General features: G+C 31.1%; 1 protein-coding gene across 2 annotated transcripts; it reads right to left on the reverse strand.

The window, feature by feature from the left end:
• On the reverse strand, positions 1-26,892 carry LOC143083116 (ubiquitin carboxyl-terminal hydrolase 44-like). Of its 2 annotated transcripts, none has more exons than XM_076259345.1 (18): positions 26,761-26,892; positions 25,087-25,166; positions 24,325-24,432; positions 23,542-23,619; positions 17,057-17,097; positions 16,074-16,232; positions 15,176-15,226; positions 13,717-13,783; positions 8,020-8,153; positions 7,025-7,184; positions 6,252-6,400; positions 5,189-5,338; positions 4,673-4,772; positions 3,743-3,875; positions 2,550-2,618; positions 1,839-1,935; positions 1,158-1,357; positions 1-765 (listed from the first exon to the last, which is right to left on the reverse strand). In XM_076259345.1, exons 3-18 carry the CDS (start codon positions 24,430-24,432, stop codon positions 434-436), a joined length of 2,028 nt encoding a protein of 675 aa, XP_076115460.1. In that variant the 5' UTR covers positions 25,087-25,166; positions 26,761-26,892; the 3' UTR covers positions 1-433. The 2 variants fall into 2 exon arrangements, with proteins under 2 accessions (XP_076115460.1, XP_076115461.1); XM_076259346.1 differs by having other exon boundaries at positions 26,793-26,890.
• Between the last annotated feature and the right edge of the window lie 1,019 nt (positions 26,893-27,911).

Below are 27,911 nucleotides of genomic sequence, written 5' to 3' on the forward strand. Positions count from 1 at the left end.
CATGCTGGGCTTGCTTTTGATAAGAACTATTTTACAATTCAAGATACATTTATAGTATTTGTTTTTGTAACTATTTTCTTTAGGTGACATGTTTATGGCCTAATGAACACCTTTGATGGTCTTTAATCTGTTGATCACTCTATTTTGGGTTAATTAGTGTGGTCACTACAATTTACATGTGTCGATATTTACTTTGCAATTTCCTTCAATCCAGACAATTTGTAATCTTCGATTCTAATGGGTTCTAATTTTCCTTCAATTTTTTTTTAGAAAACTAAAATCCACGAATTCAAAAACCCACGAAACATGTAAATGTTGCTCTAACCACAAAAATTGATACACACGAATTAAAGTACTTTCACAGTAGATAAGAACTAATTTAAAATATATAAATCTGTGGAATTCCTGATGTCCTTATTATAGCTGTGTCTTGTCACCACAATGTTGAGCGTCTCCTTTTGATAATCCTAAATGGAGTATCTGAAGTAGATTTCCTTTTCCTTTTCGACCTCCTAGAAGTATCTAAAGGTGGTGTCTTAAAATTAAATGTTATATCCTCATCAATTTTTTGAGAAATCTCCTTTTTTAAAGTTAAAGAAAGTCCCTGAGAATCTATTGCTGTTGATACTTCTTCATCGTCTGGTTCTATCGGTGTTGCCAGTTCTTCATCCTGACGTTGATAAATAAGTATATAAGCCTGGCTTAATAAAACTTCTTCTATTGGAATGTATCTTACTCTAGAGTCATTGAAGTTGATCCATGATTCTGTAATGATATGAGAAGTATCAGATAAATAGGGTTTTTTAAAACAATTTTACATATCTTTACAATAAAATAGTACTTTTTGTCGATGAGAAATGAATGTATCAAATTTTCAAAGTATAACAAATTGTTTATACAATGTTAAAGCAAAAAGCTTTAGAATTAAGAAAATGAAATTAGTACTTGAATAACCAGAGCAATTCATGTATATGTTTAACAATATGTTTAAAGCAAAAATTTTCTGAATTCAGAAAACTAAATTAATATCTGAGAGCTATTCATGTATAAACAATGAAAATTTCAATCAAGGGATAAAGACAATGCCAAGGCATATTTCTTTTTTTATGTGTCTATTTGATTGGCAGTGATTTAACTTTTTTATATCAAAAACCAACCAGCTTCAGAATTCCAACAATTTGCTGTGTAATGTCCTGATTTGAATCCTGTTCCGTGATGTATCACGACCCCTGTCAGCCTGTAGTTAACATTCCCTGTATAAGTGTCTGATTTACAGTCACAGAATGGTCCCATGTCTAACACTTCATCAAACATAGCAGGTGTGTGAATCTTCTCACGATGTAATCGACCAGACCATCTGAAAATATAAATACATCTTTACTCTTCATCCTTGTTAATTTTGAATGATTTAATGCCACATACATTTAATTCAAATTGAATTCAAATCGAATGTGAATGGAATTCACTAATCGCTTTCACACAAATCTTCTTTTTTTAATTCAAACCAATCAAATTAGTAATTCGCATTAGAAATGGGATTTCCTTAATACGAACTAATTAAATTTAAAAAAAAAAATGGAATTTAAAGCAATATTGTTGTCACTATCAATACTAATAAAAAATAATGTATATGGCTGCAGATGGGCCCAATGGCTTTCTCAGAAATAAATGCAATCTCCATTTTTATTCAAACCAACTGAAGTATTAAGATAGTACAAATTTTCTTAAGGAAATGAATAAGAAACAACAATTCTAAAAACTTGTTTTTAGAGCAAGATAGCCCATTCAAGTTTTTAACTTTCTTTATTACTGTAATACTTTTGTCAATTTCACACTACCTAAATCGTTTAAGGTGAAGTCTCAGTACAGGAGGTAGTTTCTTGATTAGCAGTCTTTTCTCTGCCTTTGTATACAGAATATCTTTCTTTCTCTTGGCTGAAATGAATGAAAAATCTACAATAGCCTTGCTTAGTTATATCAAAAGACATATCATATTTCTATCATATATTAAAAATCATTATCAACAACTATAAGCAAGTTCTAAATTTGATATTTTTATCACTTTGTATGATATTTTTATAGAAGAAATATCCTATATGACATTTGAGACATAGGTTTACTTGAATCTATTATAAAAATTTATGTAATTTTTTCCCCTCAATATTTCAGTGTGATTTTTTTTATTTCTTTATGGTAAACCCTTTTACCTAAAACTGTTTACCTGCTTAGATCACTGGTAACGATTTTTCTTAAATCACATCACAATTCATTGTTATGTTGTGCACTATAATCTTCTATAATTAAAGATTCATATACATGTATTTACAGATTCCCCAGTCAAATTGTAGGTTGTACTATATTTTGAATAATTTACATATTGGTGAAATGTAGATAACTTTTCTCATAAATTGTTCAGTTTTAAGGGGAATGTATACACAGACAAAGTGTAACATAAAACCTTACAGAAATATGCATTTGGAAAGACACTTGATATTGCACATGTGACATAAAAACATTATTTTATTATTTGATAATTGATGACATATTACCATTGCATTTCTCACAGTGGTATATCTCTCCATCTAGTTCTTCTGTATCGGTAAATTGAGCAAGCATTTCTGAAATAAAATAGGATAAATTATTATTGAATCAAAAGGTAATTACTGAGACAAATGTGTAAGTCTTGCTATAGATAACAAAGATCTCTCTGTCTAAAAATTATCAAGAGTTTCTGTAAACAGAGAGAGAAAAGAACCAACAAGGATTGACAAACACAAATATGGCAACAACAGCGGCACAAGATAGAAAAGGTGAAATATCTGTGGGGAAGCCTTATGTGACTTCATGCCTGGGGAGAATTATGGAAAGAGTTTCTTTGTTATCTCAGTTTAAGATGTGTAACGTAACAGTACCCAAATTGCACTTATTTAGCAAAAATAGCAGCGAAAATCTTACAAGATTTCCTATAGACTAAACAATTTGTATTTTTATGATTTGATACTATGCATATCTTTCAATATAGGTACAAATATTTAGATATACACAAAACGTTCACAGTATTTATCAACAGATGAAGTGTTTACTGAAAAAGCAAAATGTACTGAAATGTCGCCATGCAATGTCATGAAAACGTCATCTTTTTAAAATAAGCAAAAACAATATGTTACAAGTATCCATTTCTTAAAAAATAAAGAGTTAGCATGTACTAATATCCAATTGTTCAAAATATTTCAAGAAATTAAACAAATGCTCTGTTATTAAACTTTTGACGATGCGAATTTAAGCATGGATGCAATTTGGGTATTCCTCATTACAGAATCATTGATGGTTTGGAGGTCAGTTCAGACCAATTTTTCTATGATTCCATATGGATTCAAAATAAATTGGTGAAACCATATAGTAAATTATGATACATCTACAAAATAAACACATAATAAAAACTTTTATCTGAAGCATCAATAAATGTAGGTTAAAAAACTGTCAAAATAGGTGCAATTTGGGTACCCTCATGTTACAGATGTTCATATTTGCAAAGTTAAAATTAGATAGCCAAGGCTTAAAAAGATCTAGAATGTGATATTTTGTTCTTTTGTTATACAAAATATGCCCCATGTGTTGTTAAAGACATAGTTCTTGTGTTATTTTGTTCTGTCAAACATTTTGTGAATTCCTATGAATATTCTTTATATGTATTCTAATCATAAATAATAACAGTAACTTTACTTTTTGTTCATTATATTACCTGTTAAATGACATGGATCTTCTGCTAACTTGGAGTTTTTACTGGTAATCTGATATCTCTGAGGAAATTCTAAAGATAGATCTAGAAATGGATCTTCTCTTGATGATAGGTTCTTACATTTCAAACATTTTACCTAAAAATACAAAGATAAACATATGCTTGTAAAAAAGGAAAGTAAAAATTAATTTGCTATGTGAATTAGCAGTGGCTCTTTCCAAATTGTAGGAATTTTACTAAGATCTTGGAAATTCAGTTTGGTTTAGTTGCAGTGTTCTTCAGGGCCTTTTAGAATCATGGTAATGTGATGCTATATTGCTAGAATGTGATGCTATAGTTTCTAGAAATATGAAGGTACAAAAGTCAATGTATTCTATAATTTTCTGTTTACAGGGATGATATATAAGAAATGTCTGAGGTGAACACTAAGTTGTCCTATTATTTTGATGTATGAAACTTTAAATATTCATGGCAAACCAGACAAAAACAAATTTACAGTGTCTAAAATAGTTTTGCTTCTCTAGTGTAATTTAGACTGATACACTACCAAGACATTGGAAGCCGGAATTTTACCAAGATTTGGACATTTAGCAAGTTTAAGTTGTGCTTATTCTTTTGTTGTATACAAATGTAAGTATTCACCATGTTATGGCTATTGCATTTGACTATTGTCTTTATATTTTATATAATGTGTGTTTGCTTGTTGATGTTTCACACCACTTTCAGCGTTCTTGTCTATATCATTGAGTTACTTTGATAGAACCACTGACCATCATTAGGAAAAATCTTTTTCAATTTAGATCAGAGTTGACAGACTTGTGATCACTGCAAAATGACTATTAAGATCACTTGGATGCTGAGTTCCAACTTTTTATAAAGAAATGTCAGTTAAATTTACATTTTATGATTTTTCTACTTAAAACTTTTACTTACCTGACTAACTAATTTTCCCTGAAATGTTCTTGTTAAAATATTTGAATGTTTTTGACCTTCTGTGTCATCTAGTTCTTTCTCAAGTTTGTCTAACAACTCACTGAAATGTACAAGTAATATTATTTTTTAATGACTGAACACGCCTGACACAAATTGTTTATAATTGTTTACAATAACTAGCTAAGGGGTTGAATTGAAGGTCACATGAATACGAATTCAATGAGGTATTTTTTTTACTTGCCAGTGAATAATTCATCAGTAATGTTTCTTAGCTTGTTTTGACAAAACAAAATTAAACTTAACTGCTTGATAAAAGCAAATTATTATTTCACTATTTCACTGAACAAAAAAAATAGTCATATTTCATTTTTTTTTTATATTTCATAGCTAAAACTTTAAGTCATATTTCATAATGGTTGTATTTACCCATAATTCTTTAATGGAAACATAAATATATCAATTTATGTATATTTTGAAAGGAAACGTAAACGTTAGAAGAAATTAATATAAATGTACCATAAGAACTCCTGAGCATCATGTTGAGCATGACCTTTAAAGGCCGGTATAGCATGCCATACAGAATGTAAGAAAGCATGAGGACTAACTTGGGCCCATCTGCCAGACCATAATACCCTAAACAGTCCATTCAATTCTTGGCACATAGATCTAAAACAAAATCATAAAAGGTATTTTAAGGTGGTACCTAACACTACAGGGAGATAACTCTGTAAAGTCAGCTAAATGTTTTAATTACGTAGTGTTGTAAAAGGAATATTAAGCTTCTCAATGATCAAAATTGGTGTTTGTCAAACTGCTATATAACCAGTGTATTTTTTTCTGACAAAACGGTTGGTTCAAAGTTTTTGAAATTTTAATATTTTTGTTAAAGGGTCAAAGTAAATACTTAAACAAATTTTTATACAAATTAAACGAGCCAAATTAATTTTAGTTAAAGTGTTGGGTACCACCTTAAAAACTAAAAATCTTCATACAGTATAGTTATATCTTATTGAGTCAAACAATAGATGTTCAAACCTGTATTCAAACTTGTTTAAAAAAATATTTGCCTTTCCAGACAGAAATTTAAATAACAGTAAGAAGATCTTATGTATGTTGTCTGGCATTAAGAATCCAATTCATTTTTCTTGCAACAAATTTCATAAATCAACCTGGTAAACTGGAAATTTTGAAATATTATCTTGTTTATAATTATTTACATATCATATATTATTTAGGTAAAGATTCATTTTTCAGAGTTTTATTATGATTTTATTGTGTGTTCACATAGTGTGATTGGTGCTTATATTACAAAAGAAAACCATACTAATTTTAAAATATAAATATGTTTGTTGTCTGTAGTTAATTTTGTTTTGATGTTTTATCTTTTAGTGGTTTCTGTTTAAATAAGTATATATAAATAATGTATCTACATATGGGGAAGATTTGAAGCTTAACATATGACATTTTGAATTCATCAATTATAAGTTTTCAAAGTCAATTAGTCTCTCTTATAAAATGTAATCCTCTCAATTATGAGCTATCAAACTTCCTAATATAATCATAAATATATAAGTCTTACATTTTTTCTGTTGAGCAATCTTCCACATTTAATATAAGCTGTTTATTAACTGGTGTGGAATGACCTGATCCACTGGATCCACCATTTAATCCACCCAATTTAGGTAACTTTGGCGTTGGTGGGGTTGATGGGGTTTTGGTGTTCAAATACTGAAACAAAATGCATATCAAATCAAAGTCAGTTGTTCTTAATGTAGACACAGAGATATATGTCTCGCTTGTATGTTATTTTGATATTAAAATGAAAATGTTGAACTTAAAATAGCAACATTTTTAAATATAAGATATTAAACAAATATGAATAAAAGTTCTTTAGAAGAGTTATCACTAATTTTTTATTTTTATTTTATTAGAGCTTTAGCTCTGCATATTTAAATACTTCTGGTACATACATCAAGCAAAAATGTTGTATAATAATTTCCAACAACTTAGTTATCAAACAACAAGATTCTAATGAAATGAAATATTTCAAAATGTTCCGATGTATATTGCCAATGTGGATCCCAATAAAATTTAATAAATCACTGCAAAATGTTTATGCATGTGTACAAATATTTCCCAAACATAAAAAGAATAGTTTTGAACATGTAAAAGATTAGAAAATTTATCAACCTGTGAATAAAATATGTTAACATTAAATATTCAAGTCAGAAATTTGTATGAAAAATAACACACTGCTAAAATGTGCACATTTGCCGAAATGAATGTCAAATTAAGAATTTTGCAAATAAGGATATACCACTATCACATGACAATCAGTTAATAATTTCATACTTGAAAACATTCAGTTGTAGTCTGTCTGCTAAGCATTCTTATAGATGGTCTAGGTGACACAGAAAAGGCTGCTCCAGTAGGACTATTTTCAGGGGTGGTAACTCTGCTAGATAACTGCTTCACAGAAAAACGGAAAAAATCTCTGAGCACTTCTATATGGCTGTAAATGAAACAGTATTCTCAACCAATTGTTATGTGAAAGTAAAATGTTTAATTCAATGATTTGAATGTAATCATGTCTGAGCAACATCAATGCTACAGAACTGTATCTATATTTTTTACTGCAATTTTGTGTATCTATTGCCAAATTTAATTTCCCTTTGAAGCTCAAACCATTTTCAAGGGTTATATTGTAATCCAATAAGGTAAAAATAAAATTTAACAAGAATGTTTTCCCCTAGTACACGGATGCCCCATCCGCACTATCATTTTCTATGTTCAGTGGACTGTGAAAATGGGGTAAAAACTCTAATTTGGCATTAAAATTAGAAAGATCAAATCTTGGGAACATGTGTACTAAGTTTCAAGTTGATTGGACTTCAACTTCATCAAAAACTACCTCGGCCAAAAAATTTAACCTGAAGCAGGACAGACGGACGAACGGAGGGAGGGACGGAAGGAGGGACGAACGAACAGACACACATACCAGAAAACATAATACCCATAAATGGGGCATAAAAATGAATTACAATGGAAAATATATACAATAATGTCCAATCTATCAAACAGAAGCTTAATTTTACCACACAAAAAAAGTGAAATCCTAGTTTTTCTTGTATTTGGAATACAATTGGTATAAAAGTTCATTCTGAAGATCTCAGAATTTGTAATCAGTAAATTTGAACCATCAATAACACTACAGCAGTCTTACAAGAAGTTCATTTATATATAAGTAGTTTTTAAAAAAATAACCTTTAAAGGACAAATGCCAATGTTTAGCATAACTTGAACTTTAGAGGTACAGTGTATCTTTCCTTTCTGGATAATATACTCACCTTAGTATTTGTAATATGGAATTCATGTAGCAGGTATTTCCTAAATTCCTTAGACCTGTCATACCAGGAATTAAAGTTCGCCGTCGTAAAAATGAAGGGGACTCTTCTTCTTTTACTGGAGTTTTACGAGGTGTCTAAGTAAAATAGATAAACATTCATAAATTTAATAAAGTTAATGCTATAAAGAACTAGTTTTAGACATAGGGTAATGTGCAATAAGTAAGAACAATTCTCAAGATGAAAATTACAAATTGCAGGGATTATAAATACTTATGTAATAATACTGATTTTTTTTTAATTATCTGTGGAAAAATATGTTTTTATACTCAATTTGATCTTTTTTGTGTGATTTCATTAGGCATGGTATACTTTTATTCACAATTGAAAGTCCATGTTTTAGTATGGGGAAACCCCAAAAATCACTCAGTTAAAAAATTAAAATAGTAGGCGCACAACTTAGAGTCCTGTAGAAGAATTGATGCAAATATAATGAAATTCTATTGTCTCAGAGCTGTTTTTTAAGAGATGCAGATTAAAAAGTGATATAAGAGGAAAAGGCTTAATTCATGATTTGGTATTGGAAACCTAAAAATAGCTAGAGCATTCTGCCTGTTCTTTAGAAAAGTCTGTGCAAGTTTGGTTGATTCGTGTCTAGCCATTTTCAAGGTGTTGCAGATGAACAATGTACAATGCAGACAATGACAAACATGACCCATACCAACTGTCAAGCAGTACATTTATGAATACATGTGATTGGATATTATATATAAAGCTGATGGATAAGCTTTGAATAGAAGTTGCCATGATAAATTTAATGCACAAATATTTCAAGCAAAGGAAACACACATGTATTTGACAAAAATCAAATAGATGAGCTGCTGCTCAGCTGCAGATCTGTAAAAAAAATACAAACATAGTGTAATTTACCTAGGCCTGGAATAAAATGTGTACCAGAAATCATCAAGAAATTATTTTCATTAAATGAGAGAAACGCAAAGAATTTCCATACATGCATGACATTCACAGGACATACATGTATTTACCAAACATAAATATATCGGGATCTAGAAATGTATGAAATCCTATAGCTTACTGAGATGAAGGTTGGTACTAAAAATCTTATAGCTCTAATTGGTGATTGCTGAAAAAAAGGAAAATGAAAGAAATTCTTTTTGAATAAATGACATGTTGAGCAAAAATACATCAGCTGACAGCTGAAATTTGAATGAATAGGAATATACAAATGATACAAATTCAATTAAACCAACATATCTTTGTATCATATGTGTAAGGAATTGATACATGGACGCTCCAGTAAGGACCTTATGTAGCAGGGTCTTGTTTAAAAAAAATTATCAGTCCACCAGGTACAGTACCCTTCAAGAGTACCAACTCTCCCACACCCTACACCGAGGAAAATGTCGGAGCCACTCCGAAAAACTCCGATATTCCTCCCAAAATGTTGGGAGGAATTTGGGAGTAATCTTTTCCAAAATCAGGTAAATGTTTATTGTGATAACGAGCTCACTCTCTACACCGAGGAATTAATTGCCCTTATCCTACTTTGATCTATACCGGCACAAGACTGAATGGGTAATTGGATTACCTGACAGGTAAAGGTTGAAGTAATAAAGAATTATATTTCCGGTCTACTGTACCAGTTTAAGTGTCAACCAGGTGTATAATTTTAAATGTCTTTAATACTAATTAAATTTCATTTGTGGTAATAAAAACTAAAGTCAAAATATTTTCGTATTTTTTGTTAGCCCATCTAAAAATATCTTAACCTTAATGTACTTGCTTTAAAAAAAAACGATTATAAAATATAGCGGAATATGTGAAAAACAAAATATTCTACTTCAAAGTTAAAGTCTTTATTTAAAAATTATAAGTCTAAAAGTTTTATATATGCAAGTAAAAAAGAAAATTTATTCACCATTCATTAGACAAAATAATTGCCCCGTAATAATTGTGTAAATCTACGGCATTTTCTTTTTACGATTATCTAATTGCTGGAATGAATAAAAGTTTTAAAAGCAAAATGTTGTTGTTAATTCTTTCAATTGTATTCAAGTTTTATAAAAAAATGAAAACTACTTAATTTTGACCTCGATGTCTTCACCAGTAAATTAATATTTTATTGACGAAATGAGCATACTTGTGTAAAAATAACCGGAAACTTTCGCTAAAATAATTTGAGCAGTTAAATAAAATTACGTGTTTGAAAGTTTTGTATATTCTAGTAAAAAGGAAAATATTATTCACCATTCGTTAGGCAGCAACCATTTGATTTTCTGGGGGGGGGGCTATGGTTTTTTTTTCTGTGCAAACTTTTTTTTTCGCCTTCGGCGAAGAACAATCTATTTTTTTAGCGACAAACCGAAGACAATTTTTTTCTTTCAATTTTAGCATTACATATAGTGGCAGCTGAGGGTGAAACAAACAATTTTTTTTACTCAGGGGTCCAAAACAAAATTATTTTTTTCACCAAAACCTGGAAACAAACTTTTTTTTCCAAAAAAAACCATAGCCCCCCCCCCAGAAAATCAAATGGTTGCTGCCTTATGCTTAACAATTACGGCATTTTCGTTTTACGATTTGTTGGCAGTACAGCAGAATAATAATACATTTCCGTTACAACAGGAATACTTCCAGCTGCATTAATTAATTCAACTTTGTTTAATATTAACTTTCGCACAATGAATGTAAATTTGTGTATTTTCAACAAAAGATTTTAAAAACAATTATTTGCCGTGCGAAGACAATTCCACGATACACATCTCAGTTATCAACAGTTTGGGTTGAACTTGAACTTGACTTACTTAACAATGTTAAATGCTAAAAATAGTTAACATCAATGTTATCCACAGCACGAGTTTTTTAAAGGGCGGGAAAAAATATCGCGTACTAGTAAACTCCGGTGACCTTTCTGGCCTACCGTGGGAAAGTCCATTCAAGGTTTCTAAAGTTGCAGAACGACATTTTTGTGCAATCGTATTGAGGCTCCAGAAGGTCCTTTTACAATTGATTTATCGGGAAAATATAATTCTTATCCGAATAAACGTGAACACATTTTTAACTTTTTGAATTTTAATGTTTTATCTTTCAAAAAAGAAAGTACATTTATAGTTATATGTCCATGGTCAATAATATAGATTTACAGTTGGTGATGTATTAATTGAAATTATGATGGAAATTGTCCGGAGTGATTGATTGTATTCAAATGACAATAATCATGATAATACGATAAAGAAATGCCAATTGTAGGCGGTTGGGAAATTTTGAAAATAAAATGATGACTGATTTAACTGGAATAGAATATTATGATGGGCAATTATGAGGTTTGATAAATTTTATTAATAATTAAAGGATTAGTGACCTATCGGATAGCGATAAGCGGATTACTTATCATCACAACTTTTAACATCTTTTGTAAACGTCAAATGATTGAGCGTCATAAACTTGTCAAACACCGGTAAAATTATAGTACATTTATTATATAATTAATGTGAAAATATTTTTCACATGACGAAATTGATATAAATACTTTCGTCAATTTGAAAACCGTTCCGTAAAATGCGAAAATGACGAGCACTATCAATATCACTTGAAATTATTTCCTTTGTCAACAGAGTTGTCATTTAACAGTTTCTGTTCGTAATTTGAATTATTCAAGTCTGTATAAATGTACCGAGGTGGTGAAACATCATATTTTACATTGCTCAATAAATTAAGTTTACTTGATGATCCGATGAATCGGGTTACCGAAAAAACAACATGATTTTATTAGCCAGTTGATTTTTTAATAATGAACAATTAATGCGTTGATATTGCTTATTGAATAAAATATAAAAGAAACTAATTGTGGCAAAATCGTCCTTGCTGAAAGAACACAGTCACACAATGTATGACCTGACCGGACTGTAATAGAAACACAAAATAACAATTTTCTTCATACTTTTTCGTATGTACGTTCTATTTTAAAGATAACAGCATAAGACACAAATATAAAGGATAATAATTATCTTATTCTAAATGATATTGTCACATCTTTATCTGTCAAAGAAAGGAAAACATTTGTTCAATTTATAATACCGTGATTTTAAAGCACACCTGTGCAACCAAGATCGATTAAATGTTCAAAGGTAAATTATCTGGGTAATCCAATTATGTTGTCACGCGTCGTTAATTTGAAGTACATCCGATGGGCAATAAACCAATTAACAGCCACGCGGTGTTGGGAGAGAATCTTTGGAGGATTTTAGGAGTGAAATCCGTGGTACTCGGTGTGATTCCGAGAAACACGGAAATCGGAGAAAAAAGTTATCGAATCGATATTTTTGAAGAGTACTGTAACTATTAGGCAAATCTGAAATATTCTTTTGAATGGGGTGATTAGTCCTACAGTGTCCCACCATGTTTCATATGCACAGGTCTTTTTAATGTAAAAGTTTTCAGAAAACAGGAAGAATATTGAAAAAAAACAATATGTAACACAGTATGGCATAACCTCATAAAGCTTGCTGCCATTTGTTAAGAATCAATGACTTGTATTTGCTGAGATAAAAGTGACCAAAACTTCATGATATTTCAAAAACATGTTTTCAGCAAAAAAGGAAGTGGAACTGTCACGGAACAGAAGTTCCTTCATATATAATTTCCAAATGGAACAAATATTCTGGAATATTATTTCCACAGGAATATATATTTCAGTAGATGTTCCTAACGGAATAAATAGTATAGAATATTTGTTCCATCAGGTACAGGTATTATGACATTGTTTATAACAAAGTTTCCACTGGAACTTCTGTTAGGTGGAACAAATCTACGTTGAAAGAACAATCATGTCAAATGATATTTTATATACAGAAAAAACTTGCTAGCATAATACAAAAAAGCTATGACTGACTTGATGTTGATAATAATAAATGTATCATGTATCCATGGGACACAGATGATGCCTCAGCTTGCATGTAAGGTTATAAAGGGATATCACCAAAATATGAATTTTGTGGTACATGTAATAAGCATTGCGTATAAGTTGAATAACATTTGTTTGAGACACATTAAAGTTAGAGAATGAAACCCAATTGAAGATAAATGTACAGCACACAGATGGGCAAAAGTACAGATGGACAAGGGTTACACTAAATGACCCTTTCCCTGGGTATTGAAATAGATCAAAGCCTGGTTTATTCTATACTGAACATTTAAATATTTGAAATATGAGATGTATCTGCAAACAATTCCATAATCTAGCAGGTGTACAACTTTAACACATAAGCAATCTTCCAGTGAAGTTTTGGGCATCTGGGTTAAAAACTGTAGGAAGAGTTGACTACACAAAATAAATTTTTCTGAACAATTACAAAGTTCCCAAGTTTGGGAAATAAAAAGAATTACCTCCAACAGTTACATAATAGAAGGTGCACAACTTAAACATATGTGCAATCTTTCATTCAAGTTTCTGAAATCTCGATTGAAAACTGTAGAATGAGTTGATTACAAAAATTAAGTAACCACCTTTCCACACCAACCAGCCTACACAACACCATCATACTTTAAGCTTGTTTTAAACTTTGTCCAATCTGCAGAAAAAAAATCACAGATGGACAAAATGATGGAGAGAAAAATGTAAACTAGAATACACTCCTTCACATTGAGTTAGAGTATAAAAATAGTCAAACTCTGAATTACCTTCTCTTCCTTATTTTCTTTAACAAATCTTGTCCAGGCACGTAATGTCTTTGTAAGCAATGTATGTCTGTAAAATATATCAAAATAACAAATCTTTAAGGATATTGTTTTTTATCATATGTTTAGTAGTAAATACAGTAGTTTTGCATATTTGATAAATAGCCTGCTGTTCAATCCATATCGCGCAACTTTGATGCGCACCCTTTATCTCATACCCTTTATCACACCCCTACTTTTTTTTTTTTTAAATATAAAGTCAGTTTTGTTTTTTTTTTGCTAAAGAAAAAATTTCCTCAAAATAGGTCAATGTTTTGAATGACGTCATTGTTTGGTATGTGACGTCACGAACATCAAGTTTTCATATTTTTTGGCACACTAAAACACACAAATAAATACAATAAATAATAAACAAAATATTTTTAAAACACAAGCACGCAAATTGTAAAGTAACCCAGGTGCTTCAGATAAGTAATTGAGAAGTTCTTTTTAGGCCTTTGAAGCAAGACAAAAGTAGAACTGAAGGTAACCCAGTGCTATGGATCAGAAAACAGTTCATATAATATAATACTCTCCTGTTGAAATATATGATAAAGCGTATAATACATGGCAAAATTCGTATCACATGCCGTATCACCCTCGACCAATATCATCCCTCGGGCCTAAAGGCCCTTGGGCTGATATTGGTGTCTCGGGATGATACGACATATGATACGGATTTTGCCATGTATTATTCTCTATGTAATGTCACAGCAATTAAATATTACAATGTAAATCATAAATCAAACTTAAGGGCCAAAGTGTTTGAAAATATCATGATTGATTTTAATTTTTAACATAAAACTGACAAAAATTGTTTCCGCCTAAATCCCCTCTTTTGAATATTTTCACTGGGATCAGCCCATAAAGATGGCGATGATTTTTAAATATCATCTATACTTAATACTCAGTAATTAATGCATGAATCTATTATTGAGAATCACTAATTACTGGTTAAAATGTGAGTTTTTATTGATGTGATTGCAAAAGTTTTGTGAAGGAAAATCACTAATGAAATGAATGCGTGTTTATAGTAAATGTGCACCTAATAATGTAGCAATATTCCTATTAATAAAAACATCACAATGATTATGAATTAACCATGTTGAACAACATTTTATACAGTGCTATAAATAAACTTGGTTTTCTTTCAAATGAATTTTAACATTTTGTGATGGCTTTTTATAGCTGACTGTAAGTACGGGTTTGGCTCATTGTTGGAGGCTGAACAGAAACCTTTAGCTGCTTACATCCTCATCCCCTGGTCTCTGGTGGATAGTAGTCTCATAGGCAATCAATATTACATCTCCTTATTTCTATATTGATAAGTTCCAATCAATCTACCTCAAGACAAAATTCAGTTTTGACTTGAATAAAAATAAATTCATGATATGCTTGTATTATTCCATTAATTAAAACCTACCTATAATGCCATACTGAGGTGGCCAGTCTGTCATCATCTTCGGCTGTTGTTCTAAAAACAAAATTTAAATTCTTTAAATCTTGTTTTATGCATTGAAGCCAAAATACACATATTTATAACAGTATAGTTGAATATTTGATAGTTTATAATCAGAAAAATTCGGTTTTAAAAGCTCTTCAGAGCTTATGTTTGTACTTGCAATATGCTTATACCGACTCTAAATAAAGCTTTATGTCTTATGACTATTAAACCTATCAGCATTGTCCCCTCAATTTCATATTGCATGCTGGTAAACAGGGAATGAAGATATATAACATAATAAATGAGAAAATCAATTCAGATAACATCCCATTCAAGCAATACATCACATAACCGTGATTCTAAAAAGCCCCGTGGAGAACACTAAATTAACTTCAGAACTAAATAAATTAACAACAATTTTTTCTAGGTAAATTTCAAATGACAATAATCTTTGATTGCAAGCTCTGTAAGTGTTGTGGTGGAATTTTACAGCAAAAAATTAAATGTGCATTTCAATTGTTGTGATATTTATCCAGTTTATTTTCACATTAGAAAAAACAAAACATTTTAATCACACTTTTCAGCATAATTAATATGGGTATGACTAGTTTTTCTAATGAAATATAATCAAGTTAGGAATGTCTTGATTTTCTGTGTTGTTGGTTTACTATCTCAATTCAATAAACCTTTAAAAGGCTTTAATGATGCTAAAATGCTTTTAGGATTTAATCATAGTGAATCATTTCACAAATCTCCTTTTTTAAAAATTGGAGTGTTTGATCCTATGAACATTGCTTTCTTTTGAACATTGAATAAAATGATGCCACAACTGTGTACATGAACTTTATTACAATTAACTTCTTTAAAAAAAACTTACGTTGATGCAACAGCCGTAACAGAATAGGACCTTAGAAGTCTTCTTCCTCGAGATTCTACATCTGTAAATGTTTGAGTAGCTATGGCACTCAAAGCACTCCGTAGAATTTTCAAATCTCCAGCAGCATTGTCATTCATAACATAGTCATCACATTCATAACTGAAGACATCAAAAATTTGTCTCTAAATTTTATATTTACTTTTAAGATACTTCCTTGCCAGCATTAAATACTTTTAAGCTAAAGATGGGATTTTAAATTCTATTATCAAACCTGAGAAATGATGAAGATTGTTAAAGAAATCCTCCTTATGGAGAATGCATCCAGCATTGATGATTAAATTAAAAATCAAAATTAGGCTTAACCCTTTCACCGATAGCTGCCCAGACAGAAGCTACTCTGAGACGACAACTTCCCTGGCTACTATTACTCAAGTGGGAGATCTTCATAATAAATGTCAATTAAAACTTGTTTGTAGTTATTTGTGTCTTTATTTCATTCACTAACACCATGTTCACAGTTTTGTTCATGTTTTGATATTTTTTTTGTTCATAAAATATTAAAATTTTCATATTTTCAGCATTATCTAGGTGAAATTCTCAAAAATTCTGCTCTTTGACCCAAAATCATAATGTTTCAACTGTTTTGTACATAAAACAACATTTTATGTAAAAAAAGTATACTAATTTGGCTTCAATTCTTCCATATTCTTTCAAAAAAAATGTTCCCTCATTTCAAATTCTCGTAAATTCCGTAAATTTCCTCTGATTTTGACACGGTTTTCAACAAATGTCCATGTTTACACTTTTTTATCCGGGTATTCAACAAAGAAAGATAACTCGTGTTTGCCCTGTTTTGAGCGGGAAATATAAAAGATGTATTCAGATCCCGGTAAAAGGGGACTCATCGTCAGTTGTCTGAAGCGTGAATCCCGGTAAACCGAGACTCATTGGAGAAAGGGTTAAATCAATTGGAATCAACTTACCAATATACATATTTGTTGTTAACTTCAATACTCAAAGGGTGCTGAAAAATATAGATTTATATTAATAAAGGACATGCAAGGTATATGTCAATAATACATCAACTTTACAGCCCATAAACAATAAAAGACGAATGCCTTGGAGGACACATATGCCCCTTCTCAACGAAAAAAGGGGCAGACAGATGGAAGGACCTTGTCACCTATGACAGACATTACATCTTTTTTTGGTATGTTTTGCTGTCAAAACATATTTTTCCCCATAACTTCTTATTCATTTACTTGATCTGAATCTGTTGAAGGCCAGTATATGGCATCAATGGCAACGGGAAACTGATTCAATGATAGATGTAATGATGATCATAATGTGACATGGAGATGAATAAAAGCTGTTCCTTTGCTTTAATCATGTTAATTTTTACATGTGCATGATGTAATTCTGTGTAATGAATTGTTAAATTATATTCTTTCTTTTCTATCTTGTACTTGTGTTTACAACAATATTTTGACAGTTGCTGTTAAGAATTCATTACACCTATAAAATTTATGACTTTTAAAGTCAATAAAATACACACAGTTCAAAATAAGATATCTAAAAGAAAAATGCTATCCGGGGCGTAGCCAGACTTAAATTGAAGTGTAGGCACCAATCAGCAGGGGGTCTGGGCGCCGCTGAAAGTCCCCAGTGGGTCCAGGGCAAAGCCCTGGTAGGCGGGTTCAGGGGGGCAATGCTTAAAACCGTTTTCCGTCGGCGAAGCTTCGCCCCCGACGGAAAGCGGTTTTAAGCATTTCTGGATGCAAAATTTTTGATTTATGCACCTACAATGTAACTGCTTGGGAATTTAAATAAGTGAGAGTCATTCCACTTTGTAGACAACAGTTTTTGTTTTATTAGGTCATCCATATCAGATAATTTAGCAATGTCAGGGTATAGAGGTTCATATTTGCTGATTAGACTAAGAGTGAAATTTAAACTGGAGCTACATGTAGAAGGCGTCAAATCGGACGTAGCTGTCACTGCTTCACCTAAGTCAGTCTGGCTCCCCGCCATTACAACTGTTTCTTCATTTTCGTCACTTTCCGAGATTTGCTTTGATACCTTCGGCGTTTCATTTTGATTTTCTGGAGATTCACTTTCTCTTATTTTCTTAAACATTTCGTCTATAGTTCTATTTTTTAATTTGGGTTTTTCTTTGGGTTCTGACATTTTTCACAACTGAATACACAGTGTAGATACTATTATCTTACCTCCTATACATTTCCAGGAATATGACTGGTTAAAAGCGTCCGCGTGCAAACCGTGTATATTTGATATTAGGCTAGTAGGGAGGCGGGGCTTATCTCATACACGGTTAGTAGTGGAGTTACGTCCCTTTATATTCCTTATTAGGTAAGAAGGGGGCGGGCTTATTTCATACACGGTTAGTAATGGTTAGTGTTATATCCCTTTGTAAAAAACAAAAGGGTACTGAGAAAAAATCTTAAAAGTTCCAACAGACGAAGAAATTGATGATTAAGATTGAAACAAATTCATAAAACACATTTAAACCTTACAAGTCGTTATTGTTGGCATCTGTTTTTGTAGGATCAATGGAAGTATTTTCTTAGCGCTAACAGTATTGAAGACTTGCTCGTTTTGAGAATCACTAGTCTTAATTTCACACGTTAAGATAGTCGGTAAGATAAATTCGTTACATAGTGTGCTAGTGACGTAATACGGTATATATGGGGTCAGTAAATTCCATATGGGGATTCGAGCTTCGCTCTCACCCCATATGGAATTTACTGACCCCATATATACCGTATTAGGTCACTAGCACACTATGTAACTAATATTCTGTACGCCATCCGGAAGTCGCGATGATTTCTAACTGGCTAACAGGACGGTTTTGCCTACGATAACTTTTCTCATCATTTGTTTACTCCTATATCTACTAAGTGCTTTGAACATCTTCGAGGTATATATAGCATCATAAATATGAGTAACTGTTAACAAAAACATGCATTAGAATATAAAATATACGTGTGCATCACATCAACTTGGTAGAAAAAAATGAAATCCATGGACAATTTTGCTCTCGTAGTACAAAGCAAATAATCTTTTATTGCAAATATGTGCATCAGTTTACAGTTAAATATATACTGTTTCAATATTCTTTTCGTATTTAAGTAGAATATTCGTATTTCCCATAAAAAATATGTTTTCCTTGAGGATCCTAAAATAAATTACTGTACGATCAGTCTAGAACTGACTGTATTCTAGAAGCGATTTCAGATTTTTTGACTGTATGACCAGTCGTGATTTTGAAGAAAAAACAACAGCAATTTGAAGGTATATATGTGTATATGTGATATTATGAACTATCCAGGGAACTATAACGTGTAATTACTTTCATCAGACAATTCAAATATATTTCTGATGAATTTTTTAGACGGCAAAATAATTGCATTTTTGTGTCATCAGTCTTATTTAAAATCAAATTGCCTAAAAAGTATTACATGATTCGCTTGTGGACTTTGTAATAGTGTATCGTTACAGTTATCTGTTTAGCTATTACATTTTTAAAGATTATTTATACCGTGTGCCGTTGACCAATTGATGATAACATAAATCAAGCCTGTCTCTTTTAATATAACAAAAAATGGGTAAAGACAGCTTTGCGTAGGGGGATAATTCATGTGATATAATTTTGGTAAGTTTACAGAAATAGAAGGTCCATATATAATGCATTAATCGAGTAAAAATGGAACAATTTCAGAAAACTTTAATGATTGGTTTAGGATGTGTTGGAAATACCTGATGGGTGCCCCCATATAATGCAATGTTCAAGTCCGTATCTTATATAAAGTAACCCCATAAAAGATTTTTACTAAAATTCGAAATGGACGGTGCACAATACAGTCGTTATCATTTATGATAAGGAAACCGAATAAGATTAATTAATAGTTATATCAGTGACGGATTCAAAAAAAGGGGATCCGGCAGTTTGAAACATTTTTTAACTATCAATGCATTTGTATGGGAACATATATTTGGAATCCCCTTTTCTCCTGGATTGGACATCCTCTCCATTTAAAAATGTCCGGAACCCCCAATGTATATTAAGTGGTTAATGAGGAGATGTGCTTACAAAACCGGCGAAACATATTGTACCGGTCCAACGGACGAACGGAAAGACGGACTTCTTTATCACTATAACCCCCGCTTGACAAAGTGGTGTACAATTGAGTGTCAAAGAGACAGCTCTACATCTTAATCAAAGTGAAGGAACTGTGATCAATTATAGAGGGGGGCAAGGGGTTTAACTGTTATGCTGTTATGGGGCAATTTAATTCTTTGTTATCTGTTATTTTGAAAATATATTTGCTGTTAGCTGTTATTGTCTTATTCTTTGTTAGCTGTTATTGGGCTTTTAGTTTTTTTGTTATCTGTTATTGTGATAATGTATTTGCTGTTAACTGTTATTGAAAATTGGAATGTTAGCATTTTTTTTTACAGTCAATATTCGGTATAAATTGAAGATCATTGGCCATTGGGGTCTACCACTACTAATATGTTTGTCCCGTATTCAGAGAAGGATTCCAGTAACATATACCCATCACAAAAGTGAGGTCCAGGACAATTCAAGTATATCTTATGATTATCCTTTGTAACTGATAAATTCCATTTTTTTTATGAATGTGTATTTAGAATTATCTTAATTTTTTGTATGAGAATAATGTTCCTTGTTTTCAATACGAACATATTAAATTAAAACAATTCTTAATATGACAAAAAGGAAAACATATGGCCAGGAATATCTGACAAGGATCTCAATTAAGGACTAGGTCCTAACAACCACTTAACCTTTTATATAATATGGTACATAGACTCAGCTCTGTGATTCTTTTCAAAGCAGAACCGAATGCATTGTACAATGAAAGTTCCAACCATGTACTTGGGTCCGAAGCTGCACATAACTCATTACAAACAAAGATTTATTTCGTTTCAAGCCATTGTTTCCCTACTAAACTATGTATTCTACTTACTAGTACACTTGGTACAATCAAAAACCTCAGTTGATAAAAAAATGTTCAAATAAGGCCTTTGAAAATAGTGGAATGTATTGCTTTTAGAGTGTCAAAATTCGTTCGACGTACTTGATAAATTGCATGCTTATAATTGGTGCTTTTGATTTTTCTACCCTATATACCACTTTGCCTCAAAGTTTTATTAAGAAAAATTCACACACCTCATTAAATGGTCATTTAGAAAAAGTCAGAATATTAAAACTCTTTTAGGTCACTTTTTTGATTAGCAACAAAGGGAGCTTCAGTCAATATATATAAACAATACACCAACGTTTCATGAGAACTGCTGAAAACATTTTTGTGTTAATGTCTGAAAACTGGAAAATCACCCCTTTTCAATTAATAAAACCCGTTAACTCGGAAACGTAAAATCTAAAATTTATAAAAATTGAAAGTTACCTCATGTTAATAGATATAAACAATTCACCAAAATTCCTTGCTTTGTGAAAGCATTTTTGAGATATTATCAGAAAACTGAAAAAAAAACACCAATTTTATTGAATAAAAACCCATTACCCTGAAACTTAAAATCTAAAATTTATAAAAAATAGGACTTCAACTCTTATCAAAAACTACCTTGACCAAAAACTTTAACCTGAGCTTCACACTATCTTCTTCTTTGTTCAGTGGACCATGAAATTGGGGTCAATACTTTAATTTGACATTAAAATTAGAAAGATCATATCATAGGGAACATGTGTACTAAGTTTCAAATTGATTGAACTTCAACTTCATCAAAAACTACCTCGACCAAAAACTTTAACCTGAAGCGGGACGAACAAACGAACGGACGAACGAACGGACGAACGAACGGAGGCACATACCAGAAAACATAATGCCCCTCTACTATCGTAGGTGGGGCATAAAAAAAAGAAAAAAAAAGGGAGCTCACGTCAATAGATATAACCAATTTCCCAAAGTTTAATGCAAATGGTTAAAGAGTTTTTGAGTTAATGTCCGACATGTTGACAACAGAAACGAGCGTATAAAAAATATTTTAATATATTGAGTAGTAATTTAAACACATTCTAGATACATAAATTAATACTAAAAACATAGTCATAAAAAATGGAATGCATTACAAAGGATTATATCCGTAATAAGAAATACTGATTTGTCAAAGACCGAATTATTTTAATATTTCATTTACTGTTATGTATTTTTGTCCATTTTAATTCCTTGTTATCTGTTATGAGCCAAATCAATTTGCTGCTTTGCTGTTATTGGGACCCCCCTTACACCCCCACCTCATTATAGGCTACGGTACGGCCTCGAATGTGTGTAAATACATAAATACATGCATTTTTATATAACAACTAAATCTGTGTGTTTGTACAATTTTAAGTATAACGGAGGACATTTCTGAAACTTATATACTAGTATACATCAAACCTCCCTCTTATTTTAGCGACATTTAAACATCCTTATACTTAATGTAGTAAGTCGAGTACACCCTATCAAGCTAAAACATGTTTCATAAGTTTTCAGGATGTGAATGTATTGAAATATATTTGTGTTATTTAGAAAAATGCCACCTTTTAATGTATCGTAAATAACTTTGAAATCACCACTAGAATACAGTGACATAAAGACTGATCATACAGTTTTAAAATATACAAGCGAGACTGATCGTACAGTGAGAAATTCAAACAAGTGTAATTTTCTTATTTCTGGCTTCAAAGATCTGGTTGAAACTTTTACCACCACTTGAAATATACTTCATTTAGTTAATTAAGTCAGGTTTTTACTTTAATTTGTACACTAAGAGGGTAACAAGATTGTTTTAGGTTCGCCGACTGATTTTTCTTAGTGATGCACTTGAAAATCTCTTGATTAAGGCAAAGATACGAATAATGAATGCGCGGAATTTAATTCTAAACCATTTGAGAATATCGATGTCGGCTGAATTAATCATTAAGCAATGTACAGATGATCAACTTACCGTTTAATTCAGTATACCCATCAAATTTAAAATGTGATCCGAAAAGTTCTCGCTTCGAAAATCGCGACTTCCGGATAGCGTACAGAATAGTATCTACACTGTGAATAATCAATTCAATTACCGGTAAATGTCTGACTCGATCTGCATAGTTAAAAACTAAATACGGTTAACTAAGTTGCTGTCTGCACATGAATTATTCTTTCAAACTTCTTCAATCAACAACAATAATCAGGACATACTAGATATACAGTGCGTTTGACACGATGATTAAAGAGTTGTGATGACTTCGCGTGCATCTCGAAAGGGATGGGGAATGAATCTAAAAGTTAGATTATTAAGGCCTTTAAAAGTATTTTTTTGAAAAAATAATGTGTAGGCACGTGCCTATAGTGCCTAACGGAAGCTAAGCCCCTGGCTATTACAGTACTATATGGGGTTAAAGATTTGTTTGATTCTTAGTGAGTTGTATACATACTTTACTTTCTTGGTAATGTTTGAGGGCATGTTCTTCATTAAATCTTCCACAAGCCACATTTGGACAGCTTAAACATGCCTGAAAATATAAAGATAAATTCTACATGAATTTTCAGCAATGTCACATATGTCTTGTGACATATTTTGTATAAAAATTTTAAATCAGGGAAATAAAAATGATGGTACATAACATAATACCTGTTTAGAAATTGAATAGAAAACAGATGTTTTCAAATTCCCAGATAAGATCTCACACATTCAAATTTTTAAAAGTATAGTTGATTCAAAAGACAAAGGCTGCCAGACTTTTATCATAGTTATTTTAAGCTTTGTGATTAATAATTTTAGCCACTTATGAAAGACTGAAGAAACATTTGTACGATTGTCAGACAGAATGCTTTTCACTGCTGGTAACTTAAACATCCACAAAGTCTCTGTCAAAGGACACCTTTAATATGGCCAAAAATAACGAATGTGTCGTTAAGTATTTATGAAATCAAGATGATTTACAATGTTTTATTTGCTTTATCATGTATATATGTATAGCCTATACATCATTTTCAAATTAAGTGTTTTAAAATATTATTTTAATGTCTATTAATTTATTTGATGATGGTATTCTTCCTTTACTTTTCATTATGAAACTTCACCAATAACTTCAAAGACCTTCAATTTTTACAGTAACTTTCATGAATGGTAATTAATAGTTATAATATCAATAAGATATGGAGCACTTGGCTTAAAAAATATGTTGATTTGAAACTGAGACTGTTTTCTTCCTCACCCATACACTCTCAGTTGTACCACAGATATAACACAACCATTTCTGAGGATTTAAGCATGAATGGTTCCAGTTGGGTCTTATCTTGGTCACATGTTTACAATTGTCCATCTGAAAAATACAATGTTATATATATACAACAGACAATCTAACAGTTGAATAGTTTGTTTACTTTTCACATAATCCCTGACTTAGATTTCATAGATGCAAACATGATGGATTAATATTCAAAACTGAAGGTAAACATGGTTAACAATGTACCGTAAGTTAATTATCAGGATTATAAGAAATTGAATAAGCTTCCTCTTGCAGATACTACATGTAACCAACGATGGAGAACAGTGACAACACCATCATTTAAATAGTTCTTCCATATTCTTCTTCAGGACTAACCTGGATTACAATACAAGCTTATACTTTTTTCTCCATCTTTTACTAAGTTTGACTAAGTCTTTGCTACAAAAATGTATATTATAAATGATTTCATGCTTTCATGTGATGCAAGACACCTTTCTCATGATATTATATTCATGTTCATTATTTCACAAGGATCTGCATTAACATACCTACCCCCTGGATCCGCCATTGTAATCATGCATGTCTTGCCTCCTGATAATAGGATATTCTGAGGCAGACAGCTTTTGGAGAAAAGTAGCAAGTAGAAATAATCTGCAAACTGAGTACTTTTCAAAGTCTTGTTGACTTAGCATTTTCAATACATGTATATTACATGTACATGCATGTATGTTAAAAACAAAATCTTACCGTTCAGGTGTCTGTTTAATAACTGTAGTATAAATTTATTGGAATCTTGTATGATTGTTTTCTATAGGGACCATTTTTATCTGAAAATAAAAACAGTATTACTATAACATAATTTTTATGTCTATTGCAATTCAATCATAGGTTGTTTGCATCAGAAATAAACCCATTGATTCTAAAACCAGTTGCTGTATTATACGAGTTGTGTTTTTCTCGTATATTTTATGATGGAATGATACTTAAAACACAAAACAAGAGTTTATTTTGTGTGTCAATCTACTACGGCTAAATACAGTTTGTATGTCCATCATCTCTATTCTGATAGAGACTTTTATATACATGATATAAGGACCCCATTCAGATCATCATTTATACGTAATACATGTATATATAATTATATAGTTTAATAAGATATCGATGGAGTCTGGAAAGGTACCACAAAGGGCAACACAAACAGCTTGTATTATTATAAGAATATATTTCATTCGGGTCATGCAGTCTTATATTAAACTTGTTCATGTTGTTTTGTATTTTCCAACCAGTTACATTTGTATTTGAAAAACATAAATTATACTTTTGATATATATATCAAAGAAATGCATGATCATTATGATGAGAACTTTAATCGGAATATAAAATAGTGATATTTAGTAATTACTGTTTAAGGAATATTCTTATATCATTCATAAATTGTTACACATATTAATCAATGAATATATAAATGTATGAGAAATATATTTTTTCATTTGTTTCTTAATCTGTTTCAGAAACAATTATATTTTCCTTTCTTAAGTTATCAATAATACACCTTGTCACTATTTGTCTGCCATTATTGACTGGACATCACAAAAGTTCCTGTAAAATTTTGAAATCACGAAAAAAAAAATGACGCCACAATAGAAAAGTGATACATGTAGTTGTATGACGTCAAAAGCCAAAGCGGGACAGATTTCCAATTAGCTATAAGATGATCTTATAGACATGATAGAGATGTATAAAAACCATGGCCGAAATGACTTTTCAACATGTTCAAGAGGGTAGTAATGGGGGTACCTTCTTGACGTAGAACGGTAAAAATTCTTGCCAAATGATGTTAACGGTAAGATTTAGTGCATGACGATAAAATGTACACATCTGACGAATCACGATAAAAATATTTTGGAGAATCACGATAAAATTTTAACCAATTTGACGCTAATGGTAGCCGAAAATGACCGTTTCACACCTGACGGTAAAAGGCATTACCACCCTCGTTCAAAGTATGACTGAATCACATGTGCATGATGTGGCTGAAACAACTATGGCCAAAAGATCTTGCATTGATTTGAGTAGATTTAAATGGTAAATGTTGAACAATGAAATGAGCAGTATTGAAGCCAAAGATAACAAATATCCATTTCAAGCGTGATTCCGATTTTGTGTGATGGTTGTTCAGCAACTTCAGGACAGAAGGATTCAAGATCATTTATACAATCAAAAGTGCAGATGTTTTAATACTTGATGAAAATGTAACATTCCCAGGAGAGATGTATGACTAAAATCATGACATGATATCTGTTTCAAAGTTATAATTAATGCAAATAATTAAAATATAATCCACTATTTACTAGTAATTAAGACTCCCCTTTTTGTTGGACGTTTAATATGTTTTGCAACTTAAAAATTATTTAAATTTACATTTAAAATTCAGCAGATAAAGGTATATTAACTAAATGTCAATCTATAAATCGTTTCATCTGTTTTATTTCAACAGAAATTATGATCTATTATGGTTTTGTTTTGGCGCTGGAGAACTTCTGACAGCTTCAAAAAACAAGATACTAAAATTGCTTCACTTACGGTGTAACCCTGATTATCCGGATTTGAAAACCTCCGATCAATCGCCGAATCGGTAAAAAAAATTAAAGTCAAACTACACTATTCACATCGAAAATGGATAAATTTGAAAAAAGACACGTTAAGAAAAGTATATGACAAGGATTTGGCACTAATGAATTTAGGATATTAAATGGATAAGTTAGTAATGGATTATAATAAATGTTTTCTTTGAAAGGGTATTAGAATAAGATCTGCCTATATTTCCCCTGGGACCTCTCACTTTCTTCTTGTTTCAAATATTTTCGACGAGAGTAAATATCAATTCATTATAAATGTAGATACATTATTAATTATTATATTTGCATTTATTCAAACTGGAACATAATACAAATGTCCCAGATGCAACCAGAGACAGAAACAGAAAACAGAAAAATAGGGCATACTGTAAAACATGGTATGGTATGATGGTATGGTACGTGTTATGGTATGATGGTATGGTACGAATACCATCATACCATGGTATGCATGAATGGTACCATGGTATGGTATGATGGTATGGTACAAATTCCTATACCATGGTACGAATTCCTATACCATGGTACAAATTATTATACCATGGTATAACTTGATAGAATGAAGCATGGTATGGTTTTTTGAAGTAGGAAATTTTGAAAAATTAATTTAGGTAATATGAACTATGATTTTGTTTTAATTTGTTGACATTATATATATGTTTTATTTATTAAAATAATATTTTACGAAATAGATGTAGACAAACCAGATAGACTATCACTTACATGTACAAAGCTGTGAACAGAAAACAAGAGAAAACTCAATTTAAACATCTCAGATAACAAGATAAGATAGATATAATGTCCTGTTCTGACACATTATAAATGGCTGTCAATTATTCTTTGAAATTTTGGGAAGTACTGCATATCTTTTGATGATAATCTAGATAATGTAGTTAAAGTTTTATTGCATAACCTTCTGTCAATGGTCAACTTATA

This window comes from Mytilus galloprovincialis, chromosome 7 (genome assembly GCF_965363235.1).
Source record: "Mytilus galloprovincialis chromosome 7, xbMytGall1.hap1.1, whole genome shotgun sequence".
NCBI classification, from domain to species: Eukaryota; Metazoa; Mollusca; class Bivalvia; order Mytilida; family Mytilidae; genus Mytilus; species Mytilus galloprovincialis.

Coding starts and splice junctions, on each gene's coding strand:
- LOC143083116 (XM_076259345.1), bottom strand. CDS start 24,432: ATGGACAATTGTAAACATGTGACCAAGATAAGACCCAACTGGAACCAT. Junction 23,620..24,324: donor GTACAACTGAGAGTGTATGG/GTGAGGAAGAAA, acceptor TTATATTTTCAG/GCATGTTTAAGCTGTCCAAA. Junction 4,773..5,188: donor GATGCTCAGGAGTTCTTATG/GTACATTTATAT, acceptor TGTACATTTCAG/TGAGTTGTTAGACAAACTTG.